Source organism: Pseudorca crassidens, chromosome 14 (assembly GCF_039906515.1).
Source record: "Pseudorca crassidens isolate mPseCra1 chromosome 14, mPseCra1.hap1, whole genome shotgun sequence".
NCBI lineage: Eukaryota > Metazoa > Chordata > Mammalia > Artiodactyla > Delphinidae > Pseudorca > Pseudorca crassidens.
Window position 1 is genome coordinate 46,067,737 of NC_090309.1, and position 21,393 is coordinate 46,089,129.

The 21,393-nt window shown below is 39.0% G+C and overlaps 2 protein-coding genes across 3 annotated transcripts in view; one reads left to right on the top strand and one right to left on the bottom strand.

Moving 5' to 3' along the window:
- ACYP2 (acylphosphatase 2) overlaps positions 1–21,393 on the bottom strand; it is a 175,214-nt gene that overhangs the window by 16,918 nt on the left and 136,903 nt on the right. The window lies entirely within an intron of this gene.
- Positions 61–21,045, top strand: TSPYL6 (TSPY like 6). The gene is given in 4 exon segments (XM_067703940.1): positions 61–295; positions 19,993–20,409; positions 20,412–20,459; positions 20,462–21,045. Coding segments are annotated over 4 exon segments (1,284 nt in total).

Consider the following 21,393-nt stretch of genomic DNA (forward strand, 5'->3'; position numbering starts at 1 on the left):
GTGGTTGCTACCCTCAAACCTAGAGACGTAAACAATATTTATCCTGCTTACAAGTCTACAATGTGGACAGAGCTTAGCGGGGAGAACTCATCCCTGCCATGCATGCTGCAGAGGGTGGCTCGAAGGCTGAGGAATGGAATAACTGGACGGCTCAGTCACTCAGAGGTGTGGCAGGTGATCCTGGGAAAACTCAGTCACCTGGGGTTGCGAACAGCTGAGGCTCCTCAGACAACTCTCTCCATGCCTATGTGCTCTTTCCAGCATGGTGGCTTCAGGGTAGCTAGACTTCGTACACGTCTGTCAGCTCAAGGGCCCAAAGTCACAGGGTCCAAGAGAATGAGCCAGCCAGGCGGAAGGGGACTGTCTATTCTAACCTAGTCTTGGAAGACTCTCAGGGTCAGGTCCACTGCATTCTATCTGTTAAAAGCCAGTCAGTAAAATTGGTCCCTATTCAGGGGGATGGGAATTAGACCCCGCTTTTAGTGAGAGGAGTGTCAAAGGATTTGTGGACTTGTTTTAAAATCACCACAATATATAGTTGAAAAATTATAGGAGAATATACCATTTATTTATTTACACATTCGTTCAATAAATACTTATTGACTGTTACCATACACTAAATAAGCATTGCTTTTTAACCTTTTAAAAAAGATTTTAGATATTCTAGCTCAAGACAACTCCCATTTGGACATGATTTTATGTAGTGAGAAGGTTTGGTTTTATTTTAGGCCCATCATATAAAAGTACTCAAATCAGCATAAAATATCAGATGATGACAAATCATCCATTGGGAGAGTATAATCTGAACAGCACAAATGGGTTTTTATTAGAACTTATTAAAAGCCTGAGATAATGGAAGTATAAATCCTCATTTGATACACATATTCTGGAAAAGGTAGTTGTTGAACAAATTTGTGTAAAAGCAAATCATCTTTCCTACCAGCTTTATACTTTTAGTGACTGACATATAAGAAAAGTTTTCCTTTCCTTCCAAAATATTTCCAGTTGCCAGTGTGTGAAAGGATTGATCGGATAGACAAAAGGTTATCAGACACCTCCAAATCACTAAATCCAAAGCATCATATATTTTTTCCCCTCAAAATAGTTTTACTTGGCATTTCTCCTCTCCACCTAGGCTTCTAGGACACCACCTTTTGTCTTCCTCCTGCGTCTCCAGGGGTTCCTTCTCAGTGGGAGTTCCTCTTACTGTGTTCAGTCCTTACTTTGGTGATCTCTGGGTTTCTGCTCCTAATCTCCTCTCTTCATCTCTATCTACTCTTTGAATGATTTCATCTAAACCTAGACTTAGCATGAAAGTTCCAGATTCATATAATCCACTGTCCACTGAATCTCCCCACTTGATTGTACCGTATCTACCTCCACCCACACCCTATACCCCCTTCCCACTCACACCTCCCTCGTCCAATGTGCTCTTCCTCCTGCATTCTGAAATTTGACGGAATCTAGAGAGTCTCTGACACTCAACATCCGTGCACAGTCCATCAACCATAATGTCCCATTGATTCTAAACATCTTTCATCTCTTTTGCATCCTCATTGCCCTTGATCTACATCAGCCTCTTGTCCGTTTGCCAGGAATATAGGTCAAGACTGGCTCTGAGGCCATTTCTTAGCAAATACAATGAAAATATTTGAGACTTTTGCCTTCTATCCACAGTATTTGGCCCTGGACATCTCCTATTGATGGATCTCAGTGGGGGGTGTTGGTCAGGAATAGAAAATTATAAATCACAATGTTTGCATTTTATCTTCACAATAGTTGAAGTTTACCTTAAAAGAGCCACAGAAGATGAAGTGGCAAATGCCAGCCACTGAGCACATAGTTATTAGATATCTATTCTGTAACCTGGGCTACAAAGACAAATATGGCATGGTCCCTGCCTCCGATGAACTCAGAATTTAGTGGGAAAAGCAAATTATTACAATTCCGCACGATAAATGCAATGATTAAGGAATGTGTGAGGTGTTGTATGAGTAGAGGAGGGCATTCTCATTGTCTTCATTGCGTAAGCCTGAAAGGCAGTGGAGAAGGGAGTGACACCCTGCCTAAGAAGGTAGAGTAGGGCTTCCAGAAGATGTAAAAATGCTCTATCTTACCAAAATCTTAAGAGATGATAGCTCTGGATCCTGATGTTGGGGATTTGGGGAATTCTGCCAGCTGTTTTCTCAAGTTACCTACTTGATTCCCAATCTCCACATCTCTAAAATGAAAAGTTTGGTTTAAATAAGAGGTTGCCAATTTTTTTCTATAAAGGGCCAGATAATAAATATTTCAGGCTTTGTGGTCAGTATAGTCTGTCACAACTATTCAGCTCTGCTGTTGTAGTGCAAAAGCAGCCACAGACAATATGTAAACCGACGGACCTGGCTATACTACAATACAACTCTAATTACAAAAACAGGCAGTGGGCTGTATTTGGCCCTTGGGATGTAGTTTGCCAAAGCCTGATCTAAATGATCTCCAAGATGCCTTCCAGATTTACCAGTCCATTGGTTTATGAAAAAGCAGTTCTCAAATACTTGATATACTTTATGTTGGTTTTTAGTTTACTCTTGTTGTGGCTGGTTAGCTCAGTAAATGGGAACATGGAATTTAAAATGATAAGATTTGGGGTTTGATTCACTGTGGGTCAGTTAGCTTCTCTGTTCCATGACCACAAACCACACCACAGACTTCAACAAATCCATGCTCCTGCTTGGAGCCAGGTAAAGCTGTGTGACTGGACAAATGTCATCCTTTCCTGCTTCTAACAATACAACCCCTGCACTTGCTCCCCTAATGATGGTGCAGCAGCATGCTCTTTACGTGTGTTCCAACATCACTGAGTTCATTTCAAAAGAGCAACGTATGGGGCTTCCCTGGTGGTGCAGTGGTTGAGAATCCGCCTGCCAATGCAGGGTTCGATCTCTGGTCCGGGAAGATCCCACATGCCACGGAGCAACTCGTGAGCCACAACTACTGAGCCTATGCGCCACAACTACTGAAGCCCACGCGCCACAACTACTGAAGCCCGTGCGCCTAGAGCCCATGCTCCACAACAAGAGAAGCCACTGCAATGAGAGACCCGTGCACCACAACGAAGAGTAGCCCCTGCTCGCCACAACTAGAGAAAGCCCATGTGCAGCAACAAGGACCCAACGCAGCCAAAAAAAAAAAAGAGCAACTTATTTTTAAGAAAACCTGTCAATATGACAGCAGGCATTGGGGAATCTGTAGGTACACAGAAATGTCTCATCACCTTTTAATAAGCCAAATTGGGTTTTATGGCTACTAAGCAAAAGAATGATACAAAAGCATGCTGCTATGCTCATAAGCTAAAGCAGAATCAGCAAACTATGACTCGAGTGCCAACAGTCCTCCCCGCTTTCCCTGTAGTAGACATTGTTAATCAATCCTAGCACTTTTCCCACAGATCCTGCATCTGTTCTCATCATTCTTCCAAACACACTGAACCAGGAAGCGACACTAAGTCGACTGGCATTACTGTGCTAGATTAAAGCTATTGTCCTATTGCAACAAAAGTTACTATGCCTTATTTTTCCTATCACTTTCCATCCCTGCCACCGAGTTACTCTTACTTAAAAACATATACCTATAACATTGGATGCAGCAGCTATAAAATTCAACAGTACAAAAATGAAGATAATATAAATCTCATATGTAGATAGGAGCATAAATCGGTAAAAAACTTTTATAGAGAAAAACTTGGCAGTGTTTATTAAAAGACTTAAAATGTGCACACTAGTTGGATACTTGGGGCTTCATTGTATTATTCTACTTTCAGGTGTGTTTGAAACCTTCTATAATAAAAAGTTTTAAAAGTGTACCATGAAGATAAAAATACTAACGGTAGTTGATAAATGACATATTATTATATAAAAGTATAATCTAAATTAAGGGATAATACAGAACTGAAATAACTCAATGTTGCTTTATTGTAGAAAGTTTTGTGCCTATGATTATCTAGCATATAAAATTATAAAGCAAATTTCACTACTGAAACCATTTTACCAATTTCTTAATATGTACACTGAAGGATTTATATGTAAAAGCATATAAATGCGTGAAATATTTCTGCAAAAATAAATGAAAACTACTAAAAGTAGCTGCCTTCCAGGAGGGAGAAGAATATCTGGAGGAAAGGCAAGGAGGAAGGCTTATTTTTCACTGAATATCCTATTGTTCCTTTTGAATTTTTGTACATCTATCATGCATTGCCTAATTAGATAAATAAAATGTGATTCAGCCTCACACTGGTCAGATTGGCCATCATCAAAAAATCTATAAACAATAAATGCTGGAGAAGATGTGGAGAAAAGGGAACACTCCTACAATGTTGGTGGAAATGTAAACTGGTACAACCATTATGGAGAATAGTATGGAGGTTCCTTAAAAAACTAAATATAGGGCTTCCCTGGTGGCGCAGTGGTTGAGAGTCCGCCTGCCGATGCGGGGGACGCGGGTTTGTGCCCGGGAGGATCCCACATGCCATGGAGCGGCTGGGCGCGTGAGCCATGGCCGCTGAGCCTGTGTGTCCGCAATGGGAGAGGCCACAACACTGAGAGGCCCGCGTACCGCCAAAAAAAAATAATAATAATAAAAATAAAACTAAATATAGAAATACTATATGACCCAGCAATACCACTCCTGGGCATATATCCGGAGAAAACCATAATTCGAAAAGATACGTGCACTGCAATGTTCATTGCAGCACTACGTACAATAGCCAAGACATGGAAGCAACCTAAATGTCAATCAGCAGAGAAATGGATAAAGAAGATGTGGTACATATATACAATGGAATATTACTCAACCATAAAAAAGAATGAAATAATGCCATTTGCAGCACACGGATGGACCTAGAGATTGTCATACTGAGTGAAGTAAGTCAGACAGAGAAAGACAAATACCATATGACATCGCTTACATGTGGAATCTAAAAAATTATGCTACAAATGAACTTATTTACAAAACAGAAATAGAGTCACAGATGTAGAAAACAGACATGGTTATGGGGGGGAAAGGGGGGATAAACTGGGAGACTGGGATTGATATATATACACTACTATATATAAAATAGATAACTAATAAGGACCTACTGTATAGAACAGGGAACTCTACTCAATTCTCTGTAATAACCTATATGGGACAAGAATCTTAAAAAGAGTAGATATATGTATATGTATAACTTATTCACTTTGCTGTAGAGCAGAAACTAACACAACATTGTAAATCAACTATACTCCAATAAAAATTATTTTTAAAAATGAGACAGTGATTCTACTCCTAAAAACTTATCCTAAAGTATCATTGAGGATGTACCTAAAGTTTTGCCTCAAGGATGTACATTGTATTGTATGTAACAGGAAAATAGTTCAGGCAATTTAAATGTCCAATAATTGGGAACTGGTTAAATAAGTTACTGTATTTCCAGATAAAGGAATGATAGCTGTTAAAATTATGAAGATGAATTTTTACCAATAAAGAAATTTTTAATATGGTATTAAGTTTTCTAGGGACTGCTCTGGTGGCACAGTGGTTAAGAATCCGCCTGCCAATGCAGGGGACACGGGTTTGAGCCCTGTTCCGGGAAGATCCCACATGCCATGGAGCAACTAAGCCCGTGAGCCGCCACAACTACCAAAGCCTGCGCGCCTAGAGCCCGCGCTCCGCAACAAGAGAAGCCACCGCAATGAGAAACCCGCGCACCACAACGAAGAGTAGCCCCTGCTCGCCACAACTAGAGAAAGCCCGTGTGCAGCAACAAAGACCCAACGCAGCCAAAAAATAAATAAAAATTTAAAACATATATGGTATTAAGTTTTTTAAAAGCAAGTTGCAAAACAGTATAGTTTTGCAGTATATAGTATGACCTCAGTTTTGTAAAAAAAAAATATACTGACAGAAAAATATTTGAAAGACATAAAAAGTGGTAATAGTGGGTATCTCCTGAAATATGGGTAGTTTCCTTTCTTTCGTTTTTTTCTTTGCTTATTTTCAAATTATTTTCAAAATTCTCCAATAAATATGTATCAATTTTAAATTAATAAAAGATTATGAACGAGTTTGAAAGATGCCTAAGGGAATAAAACATTTCTTCTTTTTTTTCTCTTCCCTATGGGAAAGAAAAATCTGAACACAGGTCGAAATATAAAACTTGGCTTTTGTGATCGAAGTCAAAGTCATTACAATGAATGTTGAAATTTTATTGGCAATTTCTCTTGTGGGGAGGTAATGACATCCAGAGTTAAATACTACGTAATATTTTACCAATGGTATAAGTCTTTTCAATGGTTTAGTAACTCCAATGTGGTAATGCAAGAAGTGATTTTCCCCCGTGTGTAAATAAGTTTTATAATATTGAAAACTGTTAGACTAACATATTTATGAGGTGTTATTAACAAAGGAAAATAGTGGCTGAACTATCCGAACTAACAACATGGAGACACCAGACATTGTGAGTGGGAGATTCTTACAGATGAAAATGGATTACAGGGGCCATGGCTAGATGGTGAAGGGTCTTGTACAGCTTGCTAAGGATGTGGATTTTTTTCTGAAAAGATGAGAACCTAGCTGTATTTCTGAATGAATAATCAAGGTGCACACAGAGGATGATTAGAGGGAGTAAATATTAAAAAGAGTATACCTAGGGCATTTATAATTTCTTTAAAGGAATTTCTCCTAACGATAGAAAGGGCAAACATGTAAGCTATTTAAGCCAGCTTCAATTTTTTTCCAGAAAAAGATGTATGATACATAAATATAGAACCCATAGCAATTGCTGTGTAAACTACTATACTAAATATAGTTAGGGATATGCTTAATGTTGCATTTTATTGTTTGACTAAATATTAACTAATAAGAAATCACATTAAACTGGAACTTCCTTTTTCCTTATAAATACTCTATTAGGCAAACCAGGCAGGGCTTGGATGTTCATCATAAGACAGCACATGCTGACATTCCAAATTCTCCTAAATGGATTTCGCTTAATATGTTAGATTCTATAAATCTGCTTAATCATTTCTCAGGGCTTGGTATTCCTTAGGAGGAGGATTGTTAAATACCTTCAAAGCTGCTCCACACTCTGAGAGCTATCAGTTTCTCCTAGTGAGAGCTAGTCCTCAGTTTCCTGTGGTTGGGAGTGTGACATAGTGAGATAACACGACAGATGAGATCCAACTAGTCAGATGTTACTGGAAAAGTACACTTGGATTCAGGTTCACATTAGTCTGGCTCTCTTTTAGAGAATATAGTTGAGCTCACACAATTCAAGGGCTTATCTGAAATTTAACTTGAATAAATACAAAAGAGCAGCCCCATCAGAGTCATCCAGTAGAGCTGGATCATTTTAACTCAAGGTCAAAATAAACTTTATTAGTGTATTTATTAAGAGCAAGCTTGTTTAGATGAGGTTTTTTTTCTTCTTTCATACCTTACCTTGCACAGAACTTTAATATTAGGAAACCTGAAACAGTCTAGAGAATTCAGGACCATCTCAGTTCAGGTTGCCATGATATTTTCTGTAACCGAGCCCTGTACCTCTTCTTGCAAACTGAAATAACATTGACGATGTAAAAATTATGCCCATAATGAGTAAGTTATTGCCAAAATTTAATCAACATGATGTTTTCCTTTTCCTGTTCTGGGACAATAAAACTAAACACTATTACAAAGTGGTAAAAATATTTTTTAAAAGTAAAGACATTTGTGACTTTATTGCCTGTTTCTCAGGTTGCAACTGAATGCAGGTATTTTGGTTTAGTTAAAGGATATGGAAAGCGCCACCGATGATCTTTACTGTGGCAGCACAAACCTGCTGCTTTGATGACGTGATTCTCCTTTGTATCCATGTTAGAGAAACTGGTGTGGTCTCTGTCATGTTTTCTTTTCCTGCAAATACTGTGGCTCATAAAAAACAGTTTGACTCCTTATAGCTTTTCCTCCGTATGCTTCCTTTTATATAACAACTTAGTTTAAAAAATTTGACATTTCAGTAATTTTCAACAAAAATGCTTAATTTTCCTAGATTTTTCTTTTAGTTTCAGAGAACAGTAATTTTATAGTCTCAATATGATGCTGGTCTTCGTAAAGCTCAAGAGACAAAACCAGACACTCGTGCATGCTGCAAATCCTTGTTTTTATTCCAGAAATAACCTTTGTAACTATTGGCAGTACGGGTCTTCCCTCCCTCCCCGCTTTGGCTGGGGATGGCGGAGGGGGCAGGAAGGTTGTTGGGATATATGCTCAGAAGTTTTCAGATATAAAGATTTAGAAATATTAACTAGTGACTTCAATGAGATTTTAAGTTCAAAATCAGAAATTACAAAATCCACAGATTCTATGCCTCCTGAGGGCTGGGTAGCTTCCTTTGGATTTTTTTGGCATAAAAAGAGAACACACTATTAAATAATATGCAAGTAATTTTATTAGATCTTCTAAGGGTGCATTTAAAACATTGTGTGTTTAAATTATAGACAGGACATAAGATTTGGTAGTTTTCTACAGCATGCCCAAACAGAGGTGTTAAGGTATGCTCCCCACAGTTCATCATTTACTCAGAATTGATTTTGGACAGGCTCTAGTTTTATTAAGTTTGAATAGTCACAGTTTTGTCATAGTGTTGCTAGAACAGCAGCACAAAGATAAAAACAGCCAAAACAGCTTTGTTAGAGGAAAGTCTACCTACCACAGCTCCAAACCTGGCTCCTTTCTAGGCTTCCTGCTTTCCTAACCTCAATTCTTTATTCTTTTCAGATGAAAACAAGCTGACCCCTGCTAAGCATCTTCTTATAAAAAGGCTCATGACAAATGCTATCTTTATAGAAGATTCCACAATTGAAATGTGAAATGAGATTTTAGGGGCCCCTGCAGGATCCTGTGTTCTAGCATTGAAAATCTCTTGTGAGAAAAGCATCAAGAGGGACTTCCCTGGTGGTCCAGTGGGTAAGACTCCGTGCTCCCAAGGCAGGGGGCCTGGGTTCAATCCCTGGTCGGGGGTACTAGGTTCCGCATGCCGCAACTAAGTTCCAGTGCAGCCAAATTAAATAAATAAATATTTTTTTTAAAAAAAGAAAAGAAAAACATTAAGACTATTTTCTTCAATTGATTGATCAATTCATTCGTTCATTCTGCATCAACAAATATTCATTGAGCATTTGTTATGTGCAAAGTAATATGAGTGATTCAAGAACGTGGAAAGTATAGTCTGTGAGGAATTTGCAGTCTTGAAGAAGTGTGTAAGGTGTATTCACCAACAGTCTGCCTGTCAGAACTGGATTATTTATCTGACTCTTTCATCATACAGATGAGGGAATTATAGCAGAGAGGTGAAATGACCTGCCCAAACCACACTACAAGACCACTGGCTGTGGAGCAAGCCACTTACCCATCACTCACTGGTAATCTTGGACAAATTACTTAACCCACTGAGCTAAGCCAGACCTCAAAAGGCTGATCTGGGTTGAAAGGCTGGTGAGAAGGGGAACACAGACTTCCTTCAGGACTGGTTTCACTCACGTTTACTGCGTGACCCGGAAGCAGGAATTGTGAAGCGTATGTACAAGATAAGGATGAAAGTGAGCTGATGCAGCTTCTCCATGCCTCCCTAGTTCCTCAGACCCTTGGCCAAAGTTCAGTGGTCAGTGCTGTCCCCAGGGAATGAAGAAAGCTGCCAGGTCAAGGACTCCAGAGCCATCGGCCCATGGCCTTTCACGCACAGACTGCCACAGTTAGACACTTCCGTGTTCCATTTTTTATTGCTATTGGGGGCCTAGCATGGGCCAGCCTTGGCTTCTATACCTGCTAAACTTACCTATCAGTTCCCTTACCTATGATATTTAATAGTATATATACTCTGTAGGCTTACTCTAAGCCTTAGGCAAGATGGACTATGTAAAGTGCCTAGCATGGTGCCTGACCCACAGAAGGTGCTTTATAGATGGCTTTCTTAGTTGAGGAGCTGACAGTAGGATTCAATTTTCCTGACTCACCTAATATTCTTTTTAATACACAAAGGGCAACTGCCATTTAGTGGGTATTTGCTTTGTGCCAATAGAATGATACACTAAAGGGAGAGGGAAAACTGTGATTATTTGCAGAAAGCATTGCATGTATAAAAATCCTAAGAAATCTGTTTAAATTTATTAGCCCATGAGTTTATCAAAGTGACCGGGTTTATAATGAATTTACCATAATTAGGGGCTTTCTTTATCCTGGTAACCACCAGCTCAATAACGTAATACAAAGGAAAGAAATTCCATTCAAAAAAAAAAAAGAGGGGATGGATAAACTTAACAGAATTGTCCATGACAGTTATAAAGAAAATTATAAAGACTTATGAGCTATATGTAAATAAAACTATAAAGGTGTATTAGAATATATAAAACAAGATGAACAAATTGAGATATATACAGTTATCATATAGGAAAATGAATTTCACCAAGTAAATTTACTATTTGTTAAATATTAAAATTCTACACTAACAAAGAAACCACAAGTTATGATGCTGATCTAGTTCCCAGGAAACCCTAAAACAAAGTATATTAATTAAATGATGAAAATACAGAAGTGTGGGACATATAGAAATAAATGTAATATATTATATAACTATCATAAAATTAAGGAAAATAATATTTATTTAATAACTGCCTAATTCTATTTAATAATTGCCTAATTAAACTCTAATAATTGCCAGGGTAACTGGTGAACAAACACAAAACAAAACAAAAAGTGATTTAGATCAGCTCTTATACCACATTACCAGAATAAGCCTCTAGTGGATTAAAGAGTAAATATTTGCTTTAATTCTTAGCAAAGCTATGAGAAAAAAAAATCAAATATTAATGAAATCTTTAGAGGCATAGTATCTTTGTAAAGCTCAGGGCAGTAATGAAAATCACAAAGGAAAAAATAAATACCTCAAAAACATCAAGTAAAAAAATGGTTGTAACATAAACAACTAACAAAATTAAAAGAAGGGAAACATAATTGGGAAACCTTTGTATTGATCATCATAGAAAAGTAGTGTATATATACTACGTAAAGAACTAACTCAAATTTTCACAAATTTTAAAACCTCAAGAGATAAATGGTCAAAGGATATAAACATACAATTCACTTATGAAGAAATACAATTAAATTATATACATTAATCAGTTCTTGGAAGGATATTTATAATAGCAAAATACTGGAAACAAACAAAAAAATGCCCAATATAATTATACTATATCAATTCAGTAGACTATTATATAGCCCTTAGAATTATAATTATGAAAACTGAAAAAATGTTATTATTTAATGGTGGAAGGGAGCCAAATAATAATTCTACTTATGCACATCAAAAAAAGGCAAAAATGAAAATCACTATTGACAAAGAATAGTGGAATCATGGATGATATTTTTTCTGTAAATAAGATTGGGAAGGAAGCAGGAAACCGCTATACTAGCAGTTGAACAATACTAGTTATTAAACAACAGACTCTAATATTGATTGTATTTTTCAACATACAGATGAAAGCAAAGAGTTAGAAGAAACCAGAAATATTAGTGTCAGCTGGTAAGTTATGAAGTTTCCTAGAGTAAGGATCTTTCACCCTCCAGAACCTTACAGAGAGCACTCACATTTCCCAAAGGCACTAGAGAAGGCAAGCACACACCTTGAGAACTGAGTGTGTGATTTTGCCACACCTTTGTCTGTGGAGCCCTGTTCTGGGCTGTTGGTACCATGTTTGTCTTCTTCCTTCCTGATGCTTTATTTTTACCATAATACTTTCTGTAAAAGTTTGCCTGGATTTAGACAAATGTCTCCTTTTACATGTAAATTTCTTTTCTGTAATTTCTAATATATTTCTATTTACTTTTATGGTCTTTGATCTTCTCTTTCACCGCCTCCCATGTATGAGGCATAATTTAGATTAGGAGTTAATAACTCAGAATAACAGACATGGATTTGAATCCTGACTCGTTATGTGACTTTGGGCAAATTATTTATTTGTAGGCCTTGGATACTTTTATCTATAAGATGGAAATAATACTACTTCATAGGGTAATTATGAGGTTTAAACTAAAGGAGATAATTCATGTAATGTACTTGGTGTGGTATCTACTTGTAACACTGTAAACTCCAAGGTAATGACATAAATATGGTACTTGAAACGCTATTCAAAATTTTAACTATTAAGAAAAAAAATTAAAACTCACAACCTTAAAATGGTTCTATTTCTTTCTGTACATTTGATAGATCAAATTTCCTTATAAGAGAGTCATGGCTTAATTGAAAAAAAGGAATTTCCCTTATTCTTCTGTCCTGTGTTTGCCTGCTTAAAGATGCCTTGAATCCTTTATGGACTGGAGTCATATATAAATAAATAGATATACCAAGTTTCCTTAATCACAGCACCTAACAAATTTTTTATTTACTAAAACTGGAGAGGAGACAAAGAGAAAAATGCATTTATTCAATCCTGGCTTTATGAGTTTAATAGCCTAACCTCCTCATTTCACTACTGAAGGCTGTGGAATGATCAAAATCAAACTACAGAACTGTTTGATATAGTTCATATTTAAACTTTTGAAATGAAAATGAATCTCAGTTGAAAAGTTCAGGTAGGGAGGAAGGAGCATTTTAAAGGAATTAAAATGTGGTGGCTCAGGTTCAAAGGAACTATGGTTGGCAGAAAATCAAGGCTTTCCATGTTGTGTCTTAGGCAGTGTCAGTGACTGGAGTGTAGGTTTTCTGTATATGTGTTTTTTAACACTCCTTGAAATCGATAAGTGTAAAACGAGCATTACTTGGACTTTATTTGAATTTATTTGAATTTCAACAGTTACCAACAGATGTGCTTAGAATGAATAGGCCCCGATTCCCCAATAGCACAGTAATTCAAATCTATTTTAGACTCTGAAATGGGAGCTGTCTCCAGGAAGACAGCTCTGAACCTTTTTTCCAGCTGCAGAAATAACTCCTCTTGTTGCCCCTCTGACCTACACCAAGGGAAGCCGCTTGAAAAGATGTTCTTTTGCCAACAATCGTTTTACCATTGTAATCCACAAATGGAAAAATAAACTGACGGCTCCTCTTCAGAAAACCTATTCTCATATCCCCCAGAACCAGGCAGATAAGTAAAGAAAACCAGAGTTCTTTTAATTCCTTTCTCATTTTCCAAAATGATAGATATTTTTTGTTACCTTAGAAAATGGGCCTTATTGACTAACAAGTCACTGTTAATCTTCTGCAAAATAAGTTAATTCATCCAAAGTTCTAGGACTCCCCCAACCCCAAATTCCTTGGAATTTTGCTCCATTGGTTAATTCCCACTTGCCTGAACCAGTGCGCTCTCCCTCCCAATGGTTCCCACCCTCACTTTAAGATGAACAAGCCCCTCTCACTGGCAAGTAAAAACCTCTACCCTGGATTCTCTTCTATCTGTTCCCCTATCTTATTTCTTCCCTTTGCACCCAAGCTTCCAGAGATGACAAATCCCTGTTGATTCAAATGGAAACTCTGACTTTGCTCTCAGACATAATAATGACTTTATTGGGTGCCTCTCTGTGCCAGACAGTCTTATAGGCCTTAACATTTTTTTTCTTGATTAAAAATACATGAATAATTCATGCTCATTATAACAAATCAAACAATACAGAAACAGATAAAGACAGCAATACAGAAGCAGATAAAGAACATCTCCCCTGCCCAAGCTCCACATCTTATTTAATTGTTGCAACCACCATGAGAAATAAGAATTATAGACCATATTTTATAGACGAGAGAATTGAGGCTGAGAAAGGCTCAGAGTGTACCCTGCAGTGTTTAACAGGAAGAGCTTCGGAGTCTGATTATCTGGGTTCATTTCTTGACTTTGCGATTTTCTATGTGTCCATGAGCAAATTACTTATTATTTCTGTGCCTCAGTTTTCCTACGTGCTAGTTCATAGGGTGCAGTGAGGGTATAATGTGCTAAAATATAAAAATATTCCTGTTTCTAAAGAAAAAAAGATCGAAAAGAGAAATTATTTTAAAATGACAGCTAAGAAGAAAATACTAAGAATTAGCGCAAAACTCTGTTCACCATTCTGCTACTAATGTAGAGCCTGAGTTTTTAAAGCTGCTGGAAATTTCTGACCCCAAACTATGCTCATACTGCAATGATGACACCATCAATGAACTTTGTTTTTTAAGATCACACTATTTTTTAAAAGATCCAATAATATTATTTCGATTTTTCATGATTAACTGAATTTTATTCATTTGCTACAGTATCAATTTCATTATTTTTAAAAATTAATTTTATCTCAATTAGGGTAGAATGATTACGTATGTTTAACATTTAGATATTACAAACATTTTACTTAGTGTTTTGACCTGTATTTTGAATTTTTGTGATGGCTCTGTGTATCCCTGGCTGATTTGGTCACCCCTGTCACCTGGCTCTACCCCCCACCCTACACAGACCTCAGCCTCTTAACAGTTTTATTAGGCACAATAATGTATATTTGCTCTCTATGAGTGCTGTAGTGGTAGAAATGATTAAATCATAATTATTAACTTTCCCAGAGTAACTCATTACCCACACCCTGGTAACTCAAATATTTTCTCCCTACTTCTATATTTATATACTATTTCTAAGAGGCAATAGAGATGACTGCAGCTATAAAGCTGCTTGGTTAATCACTCAAAGCTTCTTTTTTACCATTTTCCTTTGCAAACACAGCTTAATGGTCTATGGGAAACAGAGGAAATTAACAAAGTGTACATCTCCTTCTCTTGTCTACCAACATTCTTTTGAGTCTTAAGTACGGAGGCCCTCAGCTTTCTAAACTGGGTGGCCTAGCTCAAAGAACAATATTTCTGTATGCTAAGTCACCAAACAAACACACTTGTTTAAAGAATTTAGGCCAAGAATGAGAGATTCCTTTCAAAACAAGTAAGAACTGAATGATATTTGAGGAGTCAAAGAAAAATAAAACTATACAATTCACAGGCTCTCTTCATTCATCTTATATTAAGTTTAGCTTTTAAAACATCGTGCTGTTTCTGTTTCCCAGAGAATTTAAACGTTCACAATTCTGTGATGTGCAGATTTGTGGCTAAACTGTACTCTTCCCCCAAAGCCATCTTCTTTCTTTACTCATATTTCTTCTTTTCTTTCCTTTTTCTTTCTCTTTCTCTCCCTCCCCCTTCCCTCTTTCTGCCTCTGGTTGACTAGATATTTCTGAGATTTTGTATTAGCTCTCCTTACTCCCCTTAAAACACTTTTATAGCCAGAATGTTTCAAGCCCAAAGTTAAAATCGTATTTTGTTCTTCTCAGTAGTTTCTAGTCCATACTCTAGGGCACAAGCAGAATGAAAGACCCCAAAAGAGAATAACATTTCGCACTGAACTCAAAAAGTGTTATCTACTACTCTCCAATTTTCAAAAACATATACATTCCTTGTTTTTGATCAGCTAACATATGTGTGACTTTCTTCTGCACACTTTAAGAAAAAAATAATACAGGCTCTGTGACATTAAGTAATATCAAATTCTAAACTTGTCTGCCTTTTGACTAACTAATTTAGCCAAAGGAGGTGGTGTTATATAATTAACTTTGGCCCTAGAATACAGACCCAGCTTTAAATCTCCTGGCATCAGTTTAAATCACCTAATACCCTGCATTCTTGCTATTCTCATGTCATTTCTCCCTCATTTCTCAAGGATTTTAGCTCCTGGCTTATTCTCACTTCTTTCTCATCTTATCTTTCAGTGATTTCAATATACACACAGGTGATCCTTCCCACCCAGACCTCCTGGTACACTAACCTCCTCCCCTGCAATGACCTCGTCCTCAATATGCCTCATCGGAGCCCAAGTTGGATGGAGGAGTAGGGTTCTAACCAATTCCCTGCAGTCCACTCTCAGACCACTATCTCTCATCCTTCTAGCTCACTCTGGTACTTAAACCCAGGGACCCTTCAATTCCCTGGGTCTTCCAATCCACTGATCAGGCCACCTTTTCACTGTCCCCCATCCCTATACGTCCTTTACTCCTCTAGCTTAGATTCTAAGATCAAGATTATAATCATTCTCTTGCCCTTCTTGCTTCAGCTCTGACTAAATCCAACTCTGCTTACTCATGCTGCACCTGTAAATGAATGTGGCTGAAGAGAAATTCACAACCATGCCGATGTGCCTCACTTCAAATTCATGATCTTAATGCTGTGTGACAATCATACCATATGTCGTAATCCAGTCACTCTTTGATTCTCTAGAAAACTATTTCCTACCCCTCTCTCCCCAGACTCTCACTGCCTCATTCTCTCTCTCTTTCTCACTTGAGTTGAATCTTGCTTTCTCCTTTACCAAGAACACTGAAGCAAAGAGAAGAGAATTTCATAGACTCCATCATCACTTCTACCCACCAACCAGCAACTACACCCTCATACTTTGCCTTCTGGTTCCCATAGGTGAACTTGTCATGCTCCTATTAAAGGCTGACTCCTTCCCCCCTACATAGGCACTAGATTCCATCTGCTTTCACCTATTCAAGGACATCCCTCCAATGATTCTCCTTTCTCTCTCCTACATTATTAATTTTTGCCCCCTGCTGAATCATTCGCAACAACATGCACATATACTTCTTTTTCTCCCATTTTAAAGACGTTTTCTTTGACCCACTCTCCCCACCAGCCACCATCCCATTTCTTTGGAGCAAAATGGCAAGAGTCGTATATACTTGCTATTTTCACTTTCTCCCTTATGGATTTTCTCTTAAAACCCATTACAGTCAAGCTGTCACCCTACCACTCCTCTAAAAGTGGTCTTGTCAAGTGATGACTCCACTTATTTCCCTTTTTGGCAAATTCCTCAACAGAATTATCAATATTCACTGTCTCCAATTTCCTTCCTCCCATTCCCTTTAAAACCTATTCTGACCTCCATCACTTATGTTGTAAAATCCATTGGTCAGCTCTCGTTTTACCTGGCCTATCAGCACCACGTCACACAGTTGAACACTTTCCTTTATACATTTGGCTTTCAGCGTACTGCACATTTTCAGATTCCCTCCTACTTCACTGGTCTCTCCTTAGTCTCTTACTGGTTCTTCCTCTTCTCCCTGACCTTGTAATTTTGGAGGCCTCAGGGCTTGATCTAGCTGCTCACATCCTTGGTGATTTCAGCAAGCTCTAACTACAGCTTTAAATATCATGTATGCTGATTATTTCCAAATATGTATCCCCATCCCAGACCTCTCCTGTGCTCCAAACTCCTAATACCCACTAGGTATCTCAACTCTGTTGTCCAACAGTCATCTCAAACTTAACATGTCCAAAAGCAAACTTCTGATTTTTCCTGCAAAGGTCTGCTCTCTCATAACCTTCCCTATCTCTGCTTCTGGCAACTCCATCCTATCAGCTGCTCAGGTCAAAATCCACAGAGTCATCCTTGACTTCTTTCCTTCTCTTATACCCCGCATCCAATTCACCATGAAATCATGCTGGCTCTACCATCATACTGTAACCACTATCCACCTCCACTGCTACCACCTAGTCTAAGAAATATCATCTTTCACCTGTATTACTTTGATAGACTCCTAAAAGATCTCCCTACATCTACCACTGGCCCCACACAGTCTATTCTTCACCCAGGAGCCAGAGTAATCCATGCAAAACATGGATCACATTTTGAGTCCTCTGTTCAAAATCCTGTAGTGGTTTCCCATTTCACTACGAATAAAAGCCAAACTTCTTACAATATCATGTAAGATATTGGCCTCTCTCACTCACCTTGTTCCAGTCACACTGATCTCCTTTTTATTCCTTGAACACCCTAAGCATGCTCCTGTCCTAGGGCCTCTGCTTAGCTCTTCTCTCTTCCTAGAATGCTCTTCTTCAGAATATCCACTTAGCTAAATCCCTCATCTTATTTGAATCTTTGCCAAAATTTTATCTTTTCAATGAAGTTTCCTCTGCTTACCCTATTTAAAACTACAATCTGCTCCCCACTCCCTACCCCCAGGACTCTCAATCCCCTTACTCACCTCTACCTATTGTTTTATCCATAGCACTTATCACTTTCTAATATGTTTCGTTTACTTTTTATCATTATTATTTATTGTCTTTCTCCTCTGCTAGAAACTCCAAGAGGGAAGAGATCTTTGTTCTGTTTAACAATGTATCCTAAGGGCCTAGAACAGTAGTAGGCATGCTACAGGCACACAGTAAATATTTGTTGAATGTTTAATAAAGAAAAGAAATAGATTATATGTTCCTTGAAGGTTAGGTAGTATCTGTCTCAAAATCATTTAGCCTCATGCTAACTTTGTAGAAAGATTCTTTTTAAATTCTTGATTCTATTTATTATTTCTATGTCTATTTAGGCCTTTCACTGCATTTCAGTGTTGATGAGTTATACATTTCCATGAATTCATATATTTCATCCAAGTTTGAAAATGTACCAGCATTGGGACTGACATATACACACTACTATATATAAAATAGTAGATAACTAATAAGAACCTGCTGTATAGCACAGGGAACTGTACTCAATACTCTGTAATGGCCTATATGGCAAAATAATCTAAAAAGTGGATATATATATATATATATAACTGATTCACTTTGCTGTACACCTGAAACTAACACAACATTGTAAATCAACTATACTCCAATAAAAATTTTTTAAAAAAAGAAAAGAAAATGTACTGGCACAAGTCTGTCCAACATGTTCTCTTATATTTCCTTAAATCACTACTGTGACTGTATTTTTCCTTCCAAATATTGTTTATTCTCTCTCCTTTTATTATTAATCTTTGCTTGATACTCTCTATTGTCTTTCATTAATTTCTCCTCTTCTATTCATCATTACCTCTTCTCTACTTTCTTTGGCTTAACTCTACTGGTCTTGTACACACTACTCAAGTTACAGTCTGTGATGAGTAAGCGATACAGTGCTCACCAATATTTCCAGTTTCCTTCACCTTCCAATCTCAGGGGAGGATTATATTTCCCTGACCCCTTGAAGCTAGGCAAGGCCATCTGACTAGCTCCGTCCAGTGACATACGTCACTTTTAATGGAAACATCTAAAAACGTATGCATGGGGAAAGGATGGTCTCTTCAATAAATACTGCTTGGTCAATCAGATAATCATATGGGAGGAAAAATGAATCTTGACTCCCCTCACACCATTCACAAAAAGCAACTCCAAATGGATTGCAGATATAAATGTGAACGATGTTAGAAAGGCAAGATTTCTTAAACAGGACACAAAAAGCACTAATCTAAAGGGGAAAATGATAAATTGGAATATATGAAGATTCAAAACTTTTGTTCACTAAAAGGCATCATTAAGATAGTGAAAAAGCAACTCACGGAGGGAGAGGATATTTGCAATACACAGATCTGAAAAAGGACTCGTGTCTAGCACGTATAATGCATTCCTACAAATCAACATGAAAAATATAGAACACGCAATGGGGAGAAGACTCGGATACTTCACAAAAAGAGAATATCCAAATGGCAAAATCAAAACCACATGAAAAGCTTCCCAATTTCTTAGACACTGGGTAAATGCAAATTAAAACCACCGTGTAACACCATCACACATACACCAGAATAATCCGAATAAAAAGGATGGCAGAAGCCACAAGAATAGACTCTATGAGACCGAGAGCAGGTGCCTAGAGACTGAGAGGTGAGTATCGGGAAATTGAAGGGTGGGCTGCGCAATAGGCTGGTTTGCATGAGTAAGTCTTTGATTAGGAAAACAGATGCCAACAAACAGCTGGTCAGGCTGCTACCAACATAAGCGACCCTAATGGGGCCCAGGGGATCCCTCTCCCCCAAACCCGCAACCTCACTACTCCCGACCATGTCCTGGGCGACCTGGACCCACAGCAGTGCCAGAAGCTTTTAGAAGAAAGCAAGATGATGCAGGTGATGGTGGAGACGAGTGAGGGCAGCTTGGAGATCAAAGCACTCCCACCGCCCCAGCTTCCGGTGGAGGGGGGCGCACCCCCAGGGCCCCACGGGCTGCGGGCCTACTCCCCAGATCCCAGTCGCTGGGGGTCGCGACCGAAGCAGGGCGGGAGGAGGTCGTGCCACCCGGGGAGGGTGTGAAAGCAGCCTCTGCCTCTGCGGCAGCAGACAGCAGCCTGAAAAATGGCTTTCAGCGTGAAACTGGTGGGGAGAAGGCCCTAGAAACCTGTGGCACAGAGCGGTCGGAGTCTGAGCTGATGATGACTGGGGCAAAGGCCGCGGAAGCGAGGACTGAAAGGGGCACCATCTTCTCAGAAGCAGTGGACGAGGAGGAGAGGGTTGAAGTGGAGGAAAAGCTAGTGGCTGAGGAAATGGAAGTGGTGGAGAAGCACAGAGGAGTAAATGAGGTGAAGGATGAGGCAAGGCCCCGGCCCAGAGTGTGGGTCTCCACCTGAATCCCCTGGAAGCCATCCAGCTGGAACTGCACACCCTCAGGCTGACCGGGCCTTCCTCCAGTTCGGGCGCAATTTTGGGCGCATGTGTCAACACTACCTACAGTGGAGGTACATCCTGGGCTTCTGAGTCACTACCGTTCGGAACCACCCACAGCTATCTGCCCTGATTAGAGGCAGAGGTGCAGAGATGTTCAGGTACGTAGCGAATTATAAGGTGAAGGAACTCAGACATCCTAGGATGGGGTGCAAGTTCAAGTTCTTCTTTCGAAGAAACCCATAATTCTTCTTTCGAAGAAACAACTGGATTGTGAAGGAATACGAGGTCAGATCCTCGGGGCACGTGGTGTTTCTTTCCACTCCGATCATATGGCACCCGGGCCATGAACCCCAGGCCTTTCTTCCTAGGAACCAAGACCTCATGTGCAGCTTCTTTGCCTGGTTTTCAGACCACAGCCTTCCAGAGTCTGACAGGATTGCTGAGATTATCAAAGAGGACCTCTGGCCAAATCCACTGCAGTACTACTTATGGGATGAAGGAGCCCATAGGGCTAGACTTCTCCAGACAAGGGAGCCAGTGGAGATACCCAGGCCCGTTGGGTTCCAATCTGGTTAACCTTTGCTCTTGGAAATACTCCCACACAGGTCCCCTACCACGTCCTGCCAGACCTAGGCCTTAGCAACAGCAAGGGTATGCCTTTGACTGATTTTGTGCTCACCTTTCTGCACCTTCCCTCCACTGGACATTCAGCTCTCTCAGCTTTCCAGATTGAGACCTTCGTGGCTATGCTGCACCACGTCCCCGTGGCATGCTGTTGTGCATTAATATCACATGCTGCACCGGCAGGTGGACTCTCAACCACTGCGCTACCAGGGAAGCCCTCCAGCTGTTTTTAAGAGCCTGTTTTACTCATTCTGCTCTGCACGTGGCCTGTGGACAATTGCTGGGCATTAATAAAATCAA